At 34.6% G+C, this 18,229-nt stretch overlaps 1 protein-coding gene across 8 annotated transcripts in view; it reads left to right on the plus strand.

Moving 5' to 3' along the window:
• Nucleotides 1-1,957: 1,957 nt before the first annotated feature.
• The window catches only part of LOC122526185 (transcription factor Sox-2-like), a 105,673-nt gene continuing 89,401 nt past the window's right edge, over nt 1,958-18,229 (plus strand). For 3 of the 8 annotated variants that reach the window (XR_006305984.1, XR_006305983.1, XM_043649397.1), the window contains exon 1: nt 1,959-4,720. Coding sequence is in view for 3 of the 8 variants with exons in the window: in XM_043649397.1 (XP_043505332.1) it covers nt 3,255-4,720 (1,466 nt within the window). In the remaining 5 variants the exon portion in view is untranslated. Of the gene's footprint in view, nt 4,721-7,457; nt 7,871-18,229 lie in introns of those variants that run through there. The other 5 variants (XR_006305982.1, XR_006305981.1, XM_043649396.1 and 2 more) reach the window with 4 other exon arrangements.

The raw sequence follows: 18,229 nt of genomic DNA on the forward strand, positions 1-18,229 counted from the left end.
AGTCAAATCCAAATAATAATTCGCTGAAAGAATCGTCAATGATATACCTACCCCAACCCCTCCTCTGTGTGTGTGTGTATGTGTGTATGTTTTTATATATCAATTTTTCTTTTAAGTACATAGTATCTTATTAGTTAGGAGTATTGAGATAATAAATCGTTGATTATGAATATGCGGAGATGTTTGTAATTCTATTTGATTGTCGAGTCAAAACTATATTGATTGATAAACTATTATTCATTTTTGTTAGATTATTATATTTTTGGGAAGGAGGAGGAAATAATTTCTTTTGAATTCGATTTAAAAATAATTTGATGGATAATATTATGGTTAAGCGATTTGAATGAAAGTATTGGAATTCGTTTGACGATTAATCTAAATCTGCGATGCGACATCGCAGAAGAAAACCGGCTATCGTATCGAGAAATCAACGATGAGTCTTGTATCAGATAAAAATAAAAATAGGATTAACGTTGTCGTTTGACTTATCGTTCGATGCCATTTTCGAATGTTAATCAATAATTTTAATCGAATATAAAATATACGTGAAAACCCGATAGACGAAGAATTAATAAGAAAAACAATGAGTAAGTCTCTTGGAGATCTTAAAAAAAAATTATTTATCGATATTTTGTTTGTAAATTAAGGTTTGTCATAGTTTCGGATTTATATTTAACTGTTATATATATTACAGAATTATATTTCGTTAAAGTGTATTTATTATTTGTAACTCGTTCTCTCTCTCTCTCTCTCTCTCTCTCTCTCTCTATCTATCTCTCTCTCTCTTTCTTTCTCTCTCTCTCTCTCTTTGTATTTTTCTCTTTCGTTCACTCCTCTCGCGGCGGCAACAGGTCCTACGCGCAGGAACTCGCTTAAAACTCTGTCGCATCGTCGATCGAAGCTTCTTTCAATTTTCTTGAAAGAGTAAGGGAATAAAGAATAAGAAGATGAATTATAGAACAAACGATTAATATGTTATTCGAGTACATTGACAATACGCTCGTCTATTATTTTCCTTTTTTTTTCTTTTTAAGCACACAATTTCGATTAACGCGCAACTCACGCGTTTATAAATTTTTTGTAACCAAATTATTTATGTTTTCAAATTAAAGAAAGAAATATAATTACTTTTCTTAATGCTCGTATATAAATTTTACACCTCTACTTTTTTTTAATTCTTAATTCTACAGGTTCGTTATTAATATCGATTATAATTCGAAATTACGTGCAATTTAATATAATTCTTTCGTTCGTTGTTAATGTAAAAATTTATATCGGTATCTCGTCGTTATTTCAGATAAGGTAATCCAATGATACGAATCATAAAATCCGTCTGTGTGTTCTTTCAAATAATAACACGACTTTACAATAATACTTCAGAACAATTGTTTATAAAATTTTTATAGAAACAAATTTGTTTCTGCTGAACAACAATATGAATTTTATACGTGAAATATTTTTCTTCTTCGATTCACGTATAGGTCAGTATTTTCATTCAAACTGTTACATCTCTACAATATCACACTTTGTAAAACTGAATAATATTACAAACAATGAATAATTACAGTCTAATCTTATTACACGAACAAAAATCTTTTGAACTATTCCAAATTTTTCTTCATAAAGTTTACGGATCGATTAGAAACAATAGAAATAAAGTATATAAAGCACACAAACAAACGAATATTATTTAAGAAATATAATTAATTCGGAGTCATATTCGGGGGTGGCAAAGCACTTAACCAATGGCCATACGATATCAATAAAGGTATTAAATCGTGGCTACGCATACGAGGTCGTCTTCGTCGTCATCGTCGCCGTTTTCGCCATCGAAGAAGAAGAAGAAGATGAAGAAGATAGAGAAGATAAAGAATAAAAATAAAAATAAAAATATAAAAAGTATTATATATATAAAATAAGAAAAAATAAGAAAAAAAAAGAAAGAAGAAAACGAAGCAAGACCGACGGGTAGCCGATCTCGTGGCGCGCACAGTGGCAAGAAGAAGATAGGGGAAGTTCATATGACGATGAGTGAAAGAGCGAGAGAGAAAGAAAGAGTGAATAAGGTTGCGAATAAGAGGTGGGGGTAGCATAAGAGGGAAGGTTCAGCTTGCTCGGTAGAGGTCGCTAGGGAGGCCGGTAGAGCCCGCCCACTGAAACGGAGATATAGGAGCCGATTGGTCGAGAGAAATGATGGCAGGCGCGCGTGCCAATCGATAGCCGTCGGTAGACTCGCTCCTTCGGCTATGGTCGCGCCGATCCTGCAGGAGTGGGGATATCCTCGCGCACTGGTGGGAGAGACCGCGCGGTGGGGCTCAAGCTGCCAAACCGTTTTGCCTAAGGGTAGGGGAAGGCAAGAGAAGCCGGAGTAGTGGTGGAAGCAGCCGCCTTGGCAGGAAGTGAGCCCCGAGTGTTAGAGCCCAAGGCGAAACTTCGAATGCTCAGATGGTTCTGTCCTTTCGAAGAGAACGGTAGTCAATCTCTTCGTTACTTGTGTACCTTAAAGACGTGTAAGAGTTACGGAAGAGAAAAGACGTGTGCATCCATTCACGCGCATTTCCTATACGCATCGTAAACGGATATACGGATAAGTAATATACGCATAAGAAAGTAGAGGGAAACAAGAGTGGAAAGGAAAGAAGAAATAGCTCGCTCTCTCTATTTGTCTCTCAGATTGGTAATCATCCTAGACTTGTGAACAGTAGAATCATTCGGTATCGAGGTGTCAACAACAACGCATCGTTCTTGTGTTGAGTACGATTAATAAATTCAACGTGTTATTTCTTTTTGGTGTTCTAAATAGTGACATTAGATAGACGGTGAGTATCTTTCTTATTAAATACGAGAACGCTAGCGAGAGTGATATAATAAAACTTTATAGAAGATTATTATTATTATTAGTAGAACAAGTTTTTCACGAACGTGATTTTGCGCGCGCGTTTATCCTGACGTATTAAGAGTGTGAATTATTTGTGAATATTTGTGATTTTATCGAATGCTAACTCTTATACTGAATCATATATATCTATATATGCATGTACTTGCATATATATGCTATTCATGTTTGATTATCGGTATTAAAAGAACATAGACTCTTAGTGAGATTCGACTTCGAAAAGAAGAAGAAGAAGATTGGGTAGTGAACGAAACCGCGCTTCTAAGATCTGATCGGTAACGTGTCTCGTCGAGGCATTCTTTGATATAATACGGTTTAAGAAAACGGCGACAAACTGTACGGCCACAGGGAGGACGACATGCTAACGATGGAGACGGACCTGAAGGGCGGTAGCCTGCTTGGTCAGATGCCACCACACCCGCATCAAGGTGTATCACCGATGGGTCATCACACCAGTGTTTCACCTTACGGACCTCTTAGTTCCATAGTGCATAGTCCATCTTTATCTGGAAGCCCACCGAGCAGCAGCAACTTAGGATTAAGTTTGCAACATCAACATTACCATGCTTCGATGCAAGCTGCAGTGCAACAGCAACAGCAACAGCAACAACAGCATCATCAACAACAACAACAACAACAACAACAACAACAACAGCAGCAGCAGCAGCAGCAACAAAGCATGCACCACCCTCTTGTTGCTCAGCAAAGTGCTGCACAACAGCAGCACCATCCTCACCAACAACCCCAACCGCAACAGCAGCAAGCCCAAAGTCAACACCACCAAGCTGCTAATAATAATAATAATACGACTAAGCCTCCTACCGGTGACCGAGTAAAAAGGCCGATGAATGCATTTATGGTCTGGTCCCGAGGCCAACGACGCAAGATGGCCCAAGAAAATCCAAAAATGCACAATTCTGAGATTTCCAAACGCTTAGGGGCCGAATGGAAATTACTCAGCGAAACCGAGAAGCGCCCATTTATTGACGAAGCTAAACGATTGCGCGCGGTGCACATGAAAGAGCACCCAGATTACAAGTATCGTCCAAGAAGGAAGACGAAGACTCTTTTGAAGAAAGATAAATACCCGATCAGTGGCTCCGTCGGCGCAGTAGGAGTCAATGTTAATAGCATTCTCGGCGTCGATCAACGACAAGTTGGCAGTGCTGGTGGACCCCAGCAAGGGCAGATATCATCTCGCGACGTTTATCAAATGGCGAACGGATATATGCCAAATGGTTATATGATGCACGACGCGGCGGCTTCGTATCAACAACACGTTGTATACGGAAATGCAATGGGCGGAGAGGCGGCTGCTGGATATCACAGATACGCAATGGGACATCACATGGGTAATGGTAGTCCACCCATGAACGCACCTTACATTAATGGATATGGTGGTTATCCTGGAAGTACGGTACCCGGCGGCTCACCTTCACCGTACCATCAACCCCAACCAGGATCTCAAATGTCAAGCCACAGTCCTAGTGGCAGCAGTATAAAATCAGAGCCGACGAGTCCTGCAAGTGCGGCGGGAATACACACTCCCACGCCGACAAACGGACAAATTCCCGCTAATGCAACGGCTACTCCACAACAACAACAGCAAGCACAAGCTGCCGCCGCAGTTAAACGCGAATACATGGCTCAACAAAACCACCAAACTCATCAGTCTCCAGGAGATCTTAGGCAGATGATATCCATGTATTTGCCGCAAGGAGTCGACCAGGGTGTTGGTGGTCAACATGGTGCTGGAGTCTACCCGCCTGGACCATCACCAGATTCTTTGGCGCAACATCATTCAATACCGCCAATCAATCATATGTAAGTATTTATGATCATATCTATATGCATACGTATAATTTTATCCTTCTCTTGTTAATCTTCTATTCTCCGTCCTGAAAATCCTTCGAATGATCGTTCTAAGACTAAATATTTAATTACATATAAACGTATTGTAAATGTTTTATCGAATCATGTTTCAATGTCTCTCTGTAATTCTAATTCGCGAACGATCATTCGATAGATCGCTTCGATAGAAGTTCCTCCAAGTCTTCTATCAGCTTTTTCCTTAACTATTTCTCTATTGCTTGTTTTTAATCTTAATAAAACGCATAACGCATACACAACTTCTTCTATTGCAACCACATATCCACTTCTGGACCTTACGATCGATCCTACGCACTAATACGTTAAATTATTTTATTATTTGCCTCGCTATTATATTCTTATCTTCCTTAAATATTATCCGTTAAATTTATATTGTGCTAAGCAGCTTGGGTTTATTATAAAGTTAACTGGAAAAAAAAAGCAAATTATTATAATAAGTTTTCATTATAAATATTTTATATTTTCTCTCTCTCTCATTCATTCACTCTCTCTCTCTCTCTCTCTCTCCTCCTTTTAATTACAAATTTGTATTTTATAATTTGAATTTTTTATCATTTATATTTCTAACGTGCTCGATAAAACGCGTGGGAAATTAAAACTCGGTTTACGTGTTGATTATTCTCATTTAGATTATTGAAAAGATTAAAATATAATTTTCTTAAATAAACGATATATCGGTGAAGGATTATTCCAACTATTTGAAAAAGAAATAAATATGTAATCGATAATATAATATACGTGATAGTGATTCGAATCGTGTTGAAAAGGTCCAGAACGTGATCATTCCTTTCCTTATCTAATCATTTTTCAAAAATCTCTTTGTATACGTTATGTAGAATTATCGCACTCTCTAGCATGATGTGTGTGCATAATCATAGGTTGAGTCAAGGAACACGATACATTGGCCTTTTCTTTTTTTTTATTTTCATTATGATTTTATTCATACTTTTTTCCCCTTTTTTTTATTTTGACCCTTGATTATCGTTCATTCGTTCATTTCATCTACAATTTCATTTAGTTTCACGTTTCCCAAAGAAAAACTGTCCTTCGACAATTTTCTTCTTCTACTTCTTCTACTTCTACTTTTACTTCTTCTTCTAATCGCGAAATCGCACGAAAGAGTTCACATATTTATTTATGCACGAAACCTGCTTTCTTATGATCTATGTTTTTGAACGAACTGAACAACGTTTTATCGTTCTGACTATAGAAAAAGCCGTTTTCGTAAACAACGAACATTTCGAACGATAGAAAGCAAATACTCGAGCATTTTTATTATTATTATTTTTGTTGTTCTTTCTCTCTTTCCTCCCCCTCCTCCCTTAAATAAACGATAAACAATATGATATAAGATAACGATCAAAGTGAGATAATAAAATAAAAATTTATAAATGATTTCTCTCGCGGCGCGTAAAAACAAAAAGTAATTAAAAATCACACGGCCATCGCGACAATTTCTTCTGACTCATCCTACAAAATTTTTCTTCAAATATATATACATATACATATAAATAAAAAAAAGGAAAAAAGAATAAATGAAAAAGAGGTTATGTAAAAATATAAAGTCCTTTTTTTGTTAATTATATTTTTTTCGTTAAAATATTTAGAGTATGTATAATAAAAGAAAAAAAAATATTATCTCTCTTAGGAAAGAAAGAGAAAGAGATATTAAGATGCATCGATGCAGTATAAGGAATTCTTCTTTGAACGATACTACGCCTAACGATATCGAAAGAAAAATAAAGAAACAAATAAATAAATAAATAAATAAAAAAGAAAAAAAATGTATAAACAATATCGTGATACAAGTACAATGCGAGAACCGACGGATGCGCGATCGTATGCGTAAATATATACTATTTTATTGGTAGTAGATATTTCTATATACGTAAATACACGTAATCATTAGTACACTATTCACCATACACGAAACCCTAACGCCACCACTTTGATGCTATTAGAAAATATATAGAAAAGAAAAAAGATCTTTGAATGGGGTTTTAGAAGGTGGGAAGAAGGTAGGGGGTAAAGGGTAAGAAAAAGAACTTATTCTTCTTCACCGTCGATCACAAACACAACATCGTCAACTTTACAGGAATAGGAAAGTGTGAATTTTGCATCTACGGCCCGTTGATCTTTTGTTTTCTCTTCTTTTTGTTTCTTTTTCCAACGAAAGAATGGGGTTGTTGGTCGCACGTTTCTCGGGTTTTCTTTTTTTGTTTTCTTCGATGTCGCTCTCGAAAGTGAGAAAAAGAAAAAGAAAAAGAGAAACTGTGATTAAGTAGGACTATTTAATTAAAGGAAGAGAAGACAGAGGAAGAAGGAGGTGGATGCTGCGCGTTATAAATGAAAAGTGAAGAAAACGTGTTTAAAGGATTCGCAGTAAACGGAAGAATGAAGGCATCGATTTTTGTTCAAATATTTCAAATCAAAGTATCGATCATCTTGCTTGCATATGCATCTAGTTCTCTTTCTTATATATAATATTATATAAATATTATATATATATACATATATCCTAAACGGGATTCTATAATTTTGATATTTTCATTTTACTACACAGATTAAATTTTGTCTCTTTTTCATTGATTCTTTTTTCATTATTATCATTATATAATTGGCATATAATTGAAAATGTTATATTTATTCGTGACTTCGTATACTTCCATAGGACTTATCGAGCGAGCATTGCTCCGTATCATTATGATCGACGAGAACACTTGCAACAACGGGGAATGTCTACGCTAGAAATTTAAGTTTTAATTTCTACCACACACATACTACACACATCACCATCTCACCACTACCACGTTTGAAACACATAAGAAGAAGTACTACCACCCCATCCGAAGCCATTAATTAGCAGATAATTCAATAGTTCAGAAAAATTGGTAAATCGACATACTAATACAGTTTTTTCATATCCATCTGTTGTTGTTCAATAATTCATACGATTATTTTGTTATTTTATAAGATTAAATTAATTATTATAGCAATTTTGTAGTTAAGTTTAAAATTTGGAAATTCAATTGACCATAAAAATTTTCTTAATGTCAATTCCTTTTAATATCTATAATAAGTAGGTGAGAAAGAAAGAAAGAAGAGAAAAGACACGTGCAAGTAAACAATATAAATAATCAATTTAACAAATTAAAAATCGAAGAACGTGTGATAGATATACATATACATCTATATATATACATACATACATACATATACACATACATACACAAATACACATATATGTAATATATATGTATATATATGTTATATATTATATTATGTATAATTATATATATAGTATTTTTAGATCATACTTCTTTCATAATATAGATTTACGTGGTACACAGATCGATGCTGCAGCTGCCAGCTGCTTGCTGTAATTATTATTCAGTTTGTGATAATAGCTCGAAATAAGTGTATCACGATAGTTCCTTATGTATTTGTGTATGTATGTATATATATATATATATATGTCTATACATATATGTATATATATATATATATCTACACTTATAAGATATATTGTTAATAATTTGCGTTAAAAATAATACTCTTCTTCATCTTTCTATGATTTTCCATTAAATAATTTCACTGTCAGGTTAAAACATTAGATAATTGCAAACAATAATTTTTCGATTTTTTCAGTTCTTACATATTTTGTTTTATCTTACATTATGATTTTATTTCATTTTTCTTCTTGCCCATTAATTTAGTAGTTAATGTTTAAGAAAGAAAAAACCAAAACTTAAAGCTGTTTTCTCTTCAGCTAATTAATTGAAGTAATATTTTTATGGTTTGATTAGAAGAAAAAAAAGAAAAACTAGGAAAATTATTATTTTCATTATTTTGTATTTTTGCTATAATCATAATTATTATTATTATTATTAATATTTTTATTATCATCAAATGTGCATATGTTAAATTTTCTTTTCTCTATCATTCTTCTCCGAATCTCTCTAATTATTTAAACATAATTGATTAACGAATCGTGTCTCGTAATCAATAATTGTATTATACGAAATTATATAAAACGAAAACCTTAGATGAGATTCGTTCGAGAAAAACGTTAAGAAAAAATGCGCATTTGAAATTTTTATTGATCGATATGTTTACTTTATTGATCAATACGTTTAGTTTATTGTTAGATTAAATTAAAAATAATGTGAACTATACGTCAGAGATGTGCGAAGACCCGAAATTACATGCTCTCGAGTCAAGTCGGAAATTTGTTTTCGGATCATGATTGAGATCTCGGAAATTTTAACAGCGCTTTCTAAAATATTTGATTATTATCCCTAATATATTGGGACCTTTCCGACTTGCCATTAAAATGTTAATATATTATAAGATCGCTTATTAATAAAAAAAAAAAAGCTCAAATAAATTGGCGAAAAAAAAATAAAATTTTATTTCTAATCGAGCTTTAAATATTGAATTGAAAAAAAAAAAAACGGGCTGTAATTAGAGAACTGCGTGACGAATCGCAACGGGTATGCTCTTGTTAGATTTTTATTTACCGCACATCTCAACGTATATTAGCAAATTTTGAAAAATAATAATTAGTAATAATATATAAATTATTTCCGCGTTGACTCCGGACAATAACATTTTTTATTTTTTATTTTTTATTTTTTATTTTTTATTTTTTATTTTTTGTTTTATATTTTTTATTATTTATTTTTTATTGTTTTTTGTTATCATCAAGAAATAGAACTATTTTATTTTCATCAGGACTAAAGGAAAAGTAATTTTCATTTACATTTACATTAAATTCTCTTTGACTAATTCCTTTCCTTTTATTAACGTATCTTTGATTCGATATTTAACTTTTTCTTTCTTTATTATTATTTAATTAATGACCTTCCGTGAGTCAACGTTTTAGACGATAAGAATTAGTAATATTAATTTTTTTTTACATGATATCGCCGACACAATTATATTCCTGAATGTATGTTCTAACGAATCAAATTGCTATTGGTAAATAATATTAGATCTTAAACATTGTTTTAATTATTTATAAATGTATATATATATATAATTATACACAGGAATATATTTATATATATATATTATATAAATAAGTTTATGCAAAATAAGATATAATAATTATTTCACTAAATTATTATAAAGACAACAATTTTGTTCACATGCGTAAAATAGATCCGTATATAAATAAGCGAAAAAAAAAATAAGCCCCCCTCCCAAATGGTTGCATTTTCTGTCAGGCGAATCTATTAATTAAGTATTCTTTGTAAGTTTATATTTTTTTGATAGGTTACATTAATACTATTTAAAAAAATATATATATATATGTATGATATACGATATATATATGTATATGACATCAGATGTATATAATATGCGATATATATATGATAAGTATCATATGTATACGTATATGATATATGATATATGCTATACATATATATATCTATATATATGTATATGATAAATACCATATGTACATATATGTATATGCATAAGTAAATGTATTTTGCAATCAGGATTACTAATAACATTTGCAATCGAAATATACATATCGTTTTTTAAATTCATTTCTTTTTTTTTGAACCACAGTCACCTCCTATCCTCAAATATATATATTAATTGTCCTTCAAAATTGTACTACAATTATAATATGTAGCGTTAATAAACGCATCGAAGAAAACTATCATCAGGTAATTATGCGAACAAAATTTACTTTTATTTTTTTATTTTTCATTTAAATTTTAGTTTTCTTTATTTCATCCTTTCTTTAAAAAAAAAAAAAAGAAAAGGAACTTGATCTTTTGCATGCATTCGATAATACTTTTTTAAACTCATAACTCCAATACTATTATAACCGTTCGAACTAAAATAATTTAACTTCAAAGAGAGTATTTACTTATGAGAGAGGTAGAACATGGACGCGATATAATAAATCTGGATAATAAGTAGTTAATCCGATTCGCAGAGGGGTAGGAGGATTACGATCGATTTGGTGGACAGTTGAAAATCGATTTGATCTTAAAACACGTCGTCGAGACGTTCTCTCTTCCATTTTCTCATTCAAAAAATAGAAGAGATCCTTTTTCCTTGAAACGTTCCGTTCGTGACGGGATGCGGGACGACGAGCCAATGCATGCTACTCCAAAAAAACAAATCTTTCTTTCCTTTTCCTTCTCCTTCAGCACCTTCTCCACCTCCTCCTCCGAAATTCACCTTTTTTCTTCGGTTGGTGAGAGTTAAGGGAGGAAAGGAAGGAAGGAGGGAGGGAGGGTCGTAGTGTAGTAGTAGTAGTAGTAGTAGGTACCGAAATGTCCCAATAAATAAAACGCTCGACACGGACGAGCGGAGACATTAATTCGTGCCAATAAATATTCCCATCGTTCCGGCGCATAAACCTGGCGTTTGTCATACACACGCAGTCATTTCGGTTAAAAGGCATTCCCTCTGCCACTGAATGCAAATGCGAGTGCTCGTTGTGCGTGCCGTAGGGTCCTCCAAAGTGCTTTCAATTACGTGTTCCACCTAACGTTCCGGCCTGAGGGCCGTTTTCCTATGTTTTACATAACCGGGATTTTCAAGTGTTTCACGCCCTACGAGGAGGAGGATACGACGAAACCCACCGGCCCGTTGCATCGTTACTCGATTAATCCTATAACCAAACTTTATCTTCTTCTTCTTCTTCTTCTTATTCTTTTTATTCTTCTTCTACTTCTTTCATTTATTTATTTATTTTTTCCAAGAAAATATTCTTAACAAATATTTACGAAAGAAAAACGACGTCCAACTTTTGTATACTGATAATACATAAACACAAACACGCGCGTTTGCTTTCTATTTCGAAATTTTCGTTTAAACGATCGTCGATTATTTGTATAATTAATCTATTATCGATCCTTTTTAAGATCTTCTTTTTTAATATTAATTTTCAATCACACGTAAAGAGAGAATCAATCATTATCACGTTATTATTACGCTTAAAGATGTACCGTTAAATGTTACTTCTTAATTATTTTAATGCATGGGTTTGTGTGTTGTTATAAGTAACTGTGTGCGTCCTGAATTTCTTTTTCCACCCTCTTTCCCCTACGCCTTGGCAAATAGTATCCACTAGATATCTATGGGAAAACTAGTAACAGTAATTAACGATTTATCTTTCATGCTTTACTCGCTTAATTTCTCTGTGTATTTTGCTATGCATTAATCTAACTTAATCTCACCGTTGCTGCTGATGCCGATGCTGCTGATGCTGCTGATGTTGCTGATGTTGCTGACTGCTCTCTCTGTTGCCGTTATTGTATATATTATACATATACGTCTGTGTGTGCGTTTTAGTCTGTAAAATCGAAACATCGCGTAACGTTTTGCATAAATCGATATTCAATCGTGCGTTCGAATGAATATTTATCTCCATTTAAATGGCAACTTATATTATCAAATACAAAAAAAATATTATCATCGACCGACCAATCGGCAAACGGGTAATTAATTTCTTTCTCTCTCTCTCTCTCTTTTTCTTTCTTTTTTTTTTTTAATTCCCTCGTAAGGTACTCGTGTAATTTTTTTTTTCACAGTTAATCTTCTCAAGTTACCTTTTAGCTCTGTGTTAATAAAGAGGAATCATCAACGACGCGCGCTCTCGTAGCCGGTAATCTTTGATCCGACGACGTGTTTTAAAGGTGTTTTGAGACGAGCTTGTTGGGCACGCGCGAGAAGAGAAAAGGGTATACGCACAAAATCCCCTTGCGAGTTGCAGTTTGTAAGGTATCTTCCTCTTCCTCCTCCTCCTCCTCCTCCTCTTCTTCTTCTTTCTCTTTTCCACTCGCGTTATACGCACAGTGTTTCTCGTGTGTTTAATCTATCCCTTTTCCGCCCTCCCCCACTTGCTTTCTCAGCTCTCTTGATCCGAGTAACCTCTGCCACCACCACCACCACCACCACCACCACCACCCCTGAGTAAGATAATATTCACGGCCAATTACCTAAAACGTACTCCTTATGGAACACGGTGAGGCACACAAACAGGCAGGCAGGGTTATTGGCAGACTGCCATCGTGCAATCGAGTATCCGGTGTGAAACGACCTTGTTATTAACGTTCAAGTAAGCTTTACCAGCCAATAAGCTCTCTTTGCTCACCCTTGCCAATGGATGCCAAAGGAATTCTATACCGAATCCTCCTCCATATCGTTTTATTATTTGATTTTTATTTCGCTAGTTGAATCTAACGATTCCTTCTCGGGTATATACTTCTTAAATTCTTTTCAAAAAAAAAGAAAAAAAAGTAAATCGCCATTCGGTTCTACACCTATGTATAATATAAAATATTGCATATGTAAAAATGAACAAAAAACTTTCTACACGACCTAATAGAACGTATCAAGTTTATAGTATCTCGCTAGTTGAGCGTCTCTATTTCTATTTTGCTTATCTTTGTATTTTGTTTCTCGATTAAAATCATTTTCAATGCAGTTTTGATTATAAGATAAACAAGACATACTTCTTGGATAATCGCGAAATGAATTTTTCTTACGCGTACTACCGTAAAACGGGCACGGCTAAATTTTCCAATACGTTCTTACGATTTAGGTATACTAAAACCTAGCGGGGGTCCTCGACGAAGGTACGAACGCTCGAAGGGAATTCATCTCGAACTTTCCCCTTCACCACACTTTTACTTCTTTTTTTTTCTCACAAACACACACATACACACACACACACGTGTACACAGATGCAAGCGCAGCACTCTTATATTCTCTCAGTATATCTTTCTTTTTCACCGACCCTGACGCTTCCCGTGTTTATGGCACAAGTACGACAGTTATGGCAACGAACGGCCGTCATCGAGAATCCCAGTGGACCTTCCAATTTGTTAATTGGCACGATAACGTATGTACGAGCATGTGCATCCTTACCGCCAGCATCTTTCCTTTCCTGGAAGAAGAAGAAGAAGAAGAAGGCGTTCTTGTCATTTTTATCAACGTCATTTTTATCAACGTCATTTTAAACAATTCCAATGATTTTGATCTCGCATTTGAAAATATTCCTTTCCTTAAATCGGGTAAAACCGTTTTTATAAAAATCATCATTATTCATTCGACGATGACGTTCTTTTTAAAGAAAAAAAAAGATATTCAAACTTCGCTAATATCTCTATTTGTCGAAAGAAAGAAAAAAATAAAGAAAGAACACGCCTAAACGAATTTGAAATTTTTCAAGCGTTCGTCCGCGTCACCGGGTATAAAGATTAAAAAGTCTGTGCAATTAATTACATGACTACGCGTTAACTCGTCATTATTTTAATACCAAAAACTTTGAATATCTCTACCATTGAATTATGCAATCGTTTATCTTTATCTATCAAATTCACGTGTAATATTTCATTCATTCGTAGGTATGTTTTTTTTTTTGTTTTTTTAATAATTACGCATATACATAAATATATGTGTATAATACAGATATACGTAGGATACTCGAAATTTTACACGCGAAAGAGAAAAATAGTAAAGCCGTTGAGAGAAGAAGAAGAAGAAGAAGAAGAGTGTTAGAAGATAAAAAGAGACGGGTGTAGCAGGAGCAGACTGGTCGGACTAGCTTCGGGGTCAGTTTATCGCAAACAAATGGGTTACGCTTGTTCGACGCCGTATTTCACCGGAATTTATTGTTTATTATTCCGGCGGGCTCGGGATGATATAGGGCCGTGTTTGCCCGGAGTAGCGTTAATGTCGTTAATAGCACCACCGGTTTCGACTGCTAACCACCGACATCGTCGCGGGAGCCGATACAGGGACAAACCTCGGGACAGGTTTTTCATTCTTCTCCCTTTTTTTCTTTTTATTTTTCTTTTTCTTTCTCTCTTACTCGTACAATCCCTTTTTCTACCTTTCCGTTCATCGTCCTTTCTTTCACAAACTTCTTCTTCTTCTTCTTCTTCTTCTTACAGTCCCTTAGATGACGAAAGATAATCGAAAGAAAAACTTTTCTTTTGCTAAATCTCGATCATCGTGTAAAGGAATACATATGTATACCACTCGTTTATTCAAAAGATTTCCTTTTAAAACATGCGTGTATTCGCTATTAAGATAACATCGCGTTAATTAAGTCTTATCTCGATGTATTTTTCACGAATTTCGGAGAAATCGGTTAAATTGACGTTAAATTTGTACGAAACTTTCCACGATATTATTATCATCAATCGCATTAACATATATATATATATATATATAGTACAATAAAATTTGCTTTCAAATATATCGAACACTTGGCATTAGATAATATATATACATTTACTTATTTATTATATTATTTACCGTTTAATTATAAAATTAGAGATTTATAAGTTAAATTTAATAAATAGATAGTAGACTAAATTAACTAAGGATTCCCCGATGATATCGATTTGCAAACATTTATGATAGACTCTCTATGGTTTATTCTCGTGAGAGAGGATCGAACTAAAACCGGTGCTTTAATTAGATGTTAAGGTAGTCGTTAGTTAGTTCGAAGTATGGGGATATAGTGGTAGTCTGTTATTCGTTGGCGCACCATCATCGTAGTCTTCTTCCTCGTCCTTGTTGCCGCGACCATACACGAACGACGACGCGTATAATCGTTTCTTCTTCTTCTTCTTCTTCTTCTTCTCTTTCTTTCTTTCTTTTTTTTTTATCTACAAGATCGTCTCTTTTCACGGTCCGTGTGTCACCCCGCATGGAACCTATATCACGCCAATCGCTTAACTCGCCGCTGAGTTTGACGCTAATGCGTTCTTAATGCGAGACCACAACCAGTTGTAGGTAAACAGTAGAAGAAGAAGAGGGTCTTGGATCGAGGGAAAACCCTTTTCCTCCGATAAAACTTCCACGAGTTTGACCTTTTGCTTTTTATCTATCTTTTTTTCTTTTTATTTTTATTTTTTTTTGTTTTTTTTCCTTCTGTTTTTTATCTCATCTCTTCTCCTCACTCCCCTTTCCTCTATTTTTATTTCTCTTACGTTGTTCTCTTACTACCGACGCATATTTATTTCTATTACATACTACTTGAGAATAATTCTTAATTTTAAAGCTTACCTATGAGTAAGGATTAATGATCGATGAGCTATGTCAGCTATCAATCTACAATTTAATCGTCAAGACTTTTGCGTTAATTATCCAACAGTTGAAGTATTACCATTGTTGGAAAGTTTCATGATGGAATAATACGAGGTGTGTTGTCTGTACGTAGAAAATTTCTTCCTAAGTAGAAAATAATTTATATATATATATATATAAAAGACAAATATTATTACGCAATATAATAATAAATATTATTAAGATTATTTTTTAATATATATATATATATATATATATGTATATATTTTTTACAAAAGATCGACGAAAGGAAACTTTAGGAAATTTCCAACGAAAGAGAACGAACGAACGAACGAGAATCGTGTCGTTTCTCACGAATTCTTCGTTATCTTTACCCTGTTCTGTCACCCTTATTTCCCCCATTCCTATCATTGTGTACGCGTGTGTGTATGTGTCTCATTCTTGCTTGCCAGAAGCATTATTGAGTAAATAAAGCACTTAACAATTATTTTCCGGACGGTGATTTTTCAGCGAGCCAGCAACTGATAAAGTCCTTCACTTTCCTCTCTCTCTCTCTCTCTTTCTCTCTTTCTCTCTTTCTCTTCTATGGCACGCAGCCGATAAGACCTACGGGGTACTCGTATGCGGCTGTATTAAGTTGAATTATCGTCACCCCGCGGCGTTTGTTGCAACGAAAACAACGCGAGATATACTATGGGGACTTACGAAATGAGTGAGAAAGAGAAAGGGAAGAGTATATAAGGGAAAGGTAGAAAATTTCTCTCTCTCTCTCTCTCTCTCTCTCACACACACTCTTTCGTTCTCTCTGTATCTTCCTAATGCTCGATTCGCATGTGAAACGACGCAACGGCAAACTAAAACGCGATTTCGTTGGGCTGCCACTAATTTAACGCGATCGTAATCGAGAACTATTCGTCTTAATTTCGGTTGGTGCCCACGTATAACCCCATGGTGTTCTGTGGTAGTGGTGGTAGTGGTGGTCCCTTTTCCGCTTCCGAGTTCCTTACCAACTCGACTAGTGAGAGAGAGAGAGAGAGAGACCCTTATCGGTTCTTTAGTATACTTACTTTCCTCGTGTCCTTCCCATCGAATGCGCTAGCACGCGCGAATTTACCAAAGAGAGAGAATGAGAGAGAGGAGAGACGATCGTTGGTAATGATTAGAAACAAAATTCGGTCCTTGAAAGTGTCTCTCTCTCTCTTGCAACTACGTCTTAATCCTCCCCCACTGTCCCCACCTTTTTCGACTTCCGATTAATCCGATAAGAATTATATAAGATCGTACGGTTAGACAATGACCTCGGCGAACCCTTTTTCATTCGATAATACCACGCGCGAACGAGTTAGTGTCAAGTAAGTACATGTGTGTGGGTGTATGTGTGTGTGTGTGATTTCGAATTAAAATCAGAATAAGTGTTTAATACTTTCTTCCCTTTTCTTTCGATTCTAACGAGTTTTAAACTGGATTAATCGTTTCGTCGTTAACGATCGAATATGTTTTTGATACGCTTAATGTAAGATAATTGAATTCGAAGGGTAGGAGGAGAGTGGAAGATTAAATATGTCATCGTAATATAATATATACTCTTCGTTTAAAAGAATCTATTTTTTTTTATTTTAAAAGCCGAGAATAATTCTTTGAAAAAATTGTAATAACACGTGAGAATATTTATATTTATATAATAAAAAGAAAAAAATCCGGAATCGTTCATAATACATTCTAATTAAGAAATCAAACGATTTATTTAACTGACATTAAATCATACGTTACAAGCTGAAGTTACTTTATACCCTTACGTCTAAAGAGGAGACCAACCGACCGACTCGGTTCTCTTTTGTAAAAGGATTAGGCGAGTAATCGTTACGACGCGATTAGAGAAATTTCTTGTCGAGTTCGAGCGTTAATTTCAACGAAAAACGGGCAAGTGAAAGAAAAAGATAATAAGTAAAAGAGAGAGAGAGAGAGAGACAAGAGAAGAGGTGATGCTTTACACAGAGAAAGAAAGAAAAAAAAAAGTAAAGAAAGAGAGAAAGAGAGAGGTACGTTGGACACCTGACACGTGAGAGAATGATCGCAAGATGACGACGACGAGGACACGAAAAGATGGAAGTCGAACGATTTGTCACCGAAAGCCGGCGCGACCTTAATCGACGTTCAAGAGAGTCCGTTGTTTTTTTACCTGCGATACTACTACTACTACTACTACTACTACTACTACTACTACTACTACTACTACTATTAATACTAATACTAACATCACAACCGCAACAATTTCGTGGCTCCCGGCAGTAACGGTGGACGACAACCATGTGTTCTTTTTTAAAATACAACTAAATACGTCGTAAGGGCGTATAGTGCGAGAAAGAGAGA

This window comes from Polistes fuscatus, unplaced genomic scaffold, assembly GCF_010416935.1.
Source record: "Polistes fuscatus isolate 324 unplaced genomic scaffold, CU_Pfus_HIC Scaffold11, whole genome shotgun sequence".
Classification (NCBI taxonomy): Eukaryota; Metazoa; Arthropoda; class Insecta; order Hymenoptera; family Vespidae; genus Polistes; species Polistes fuscatus.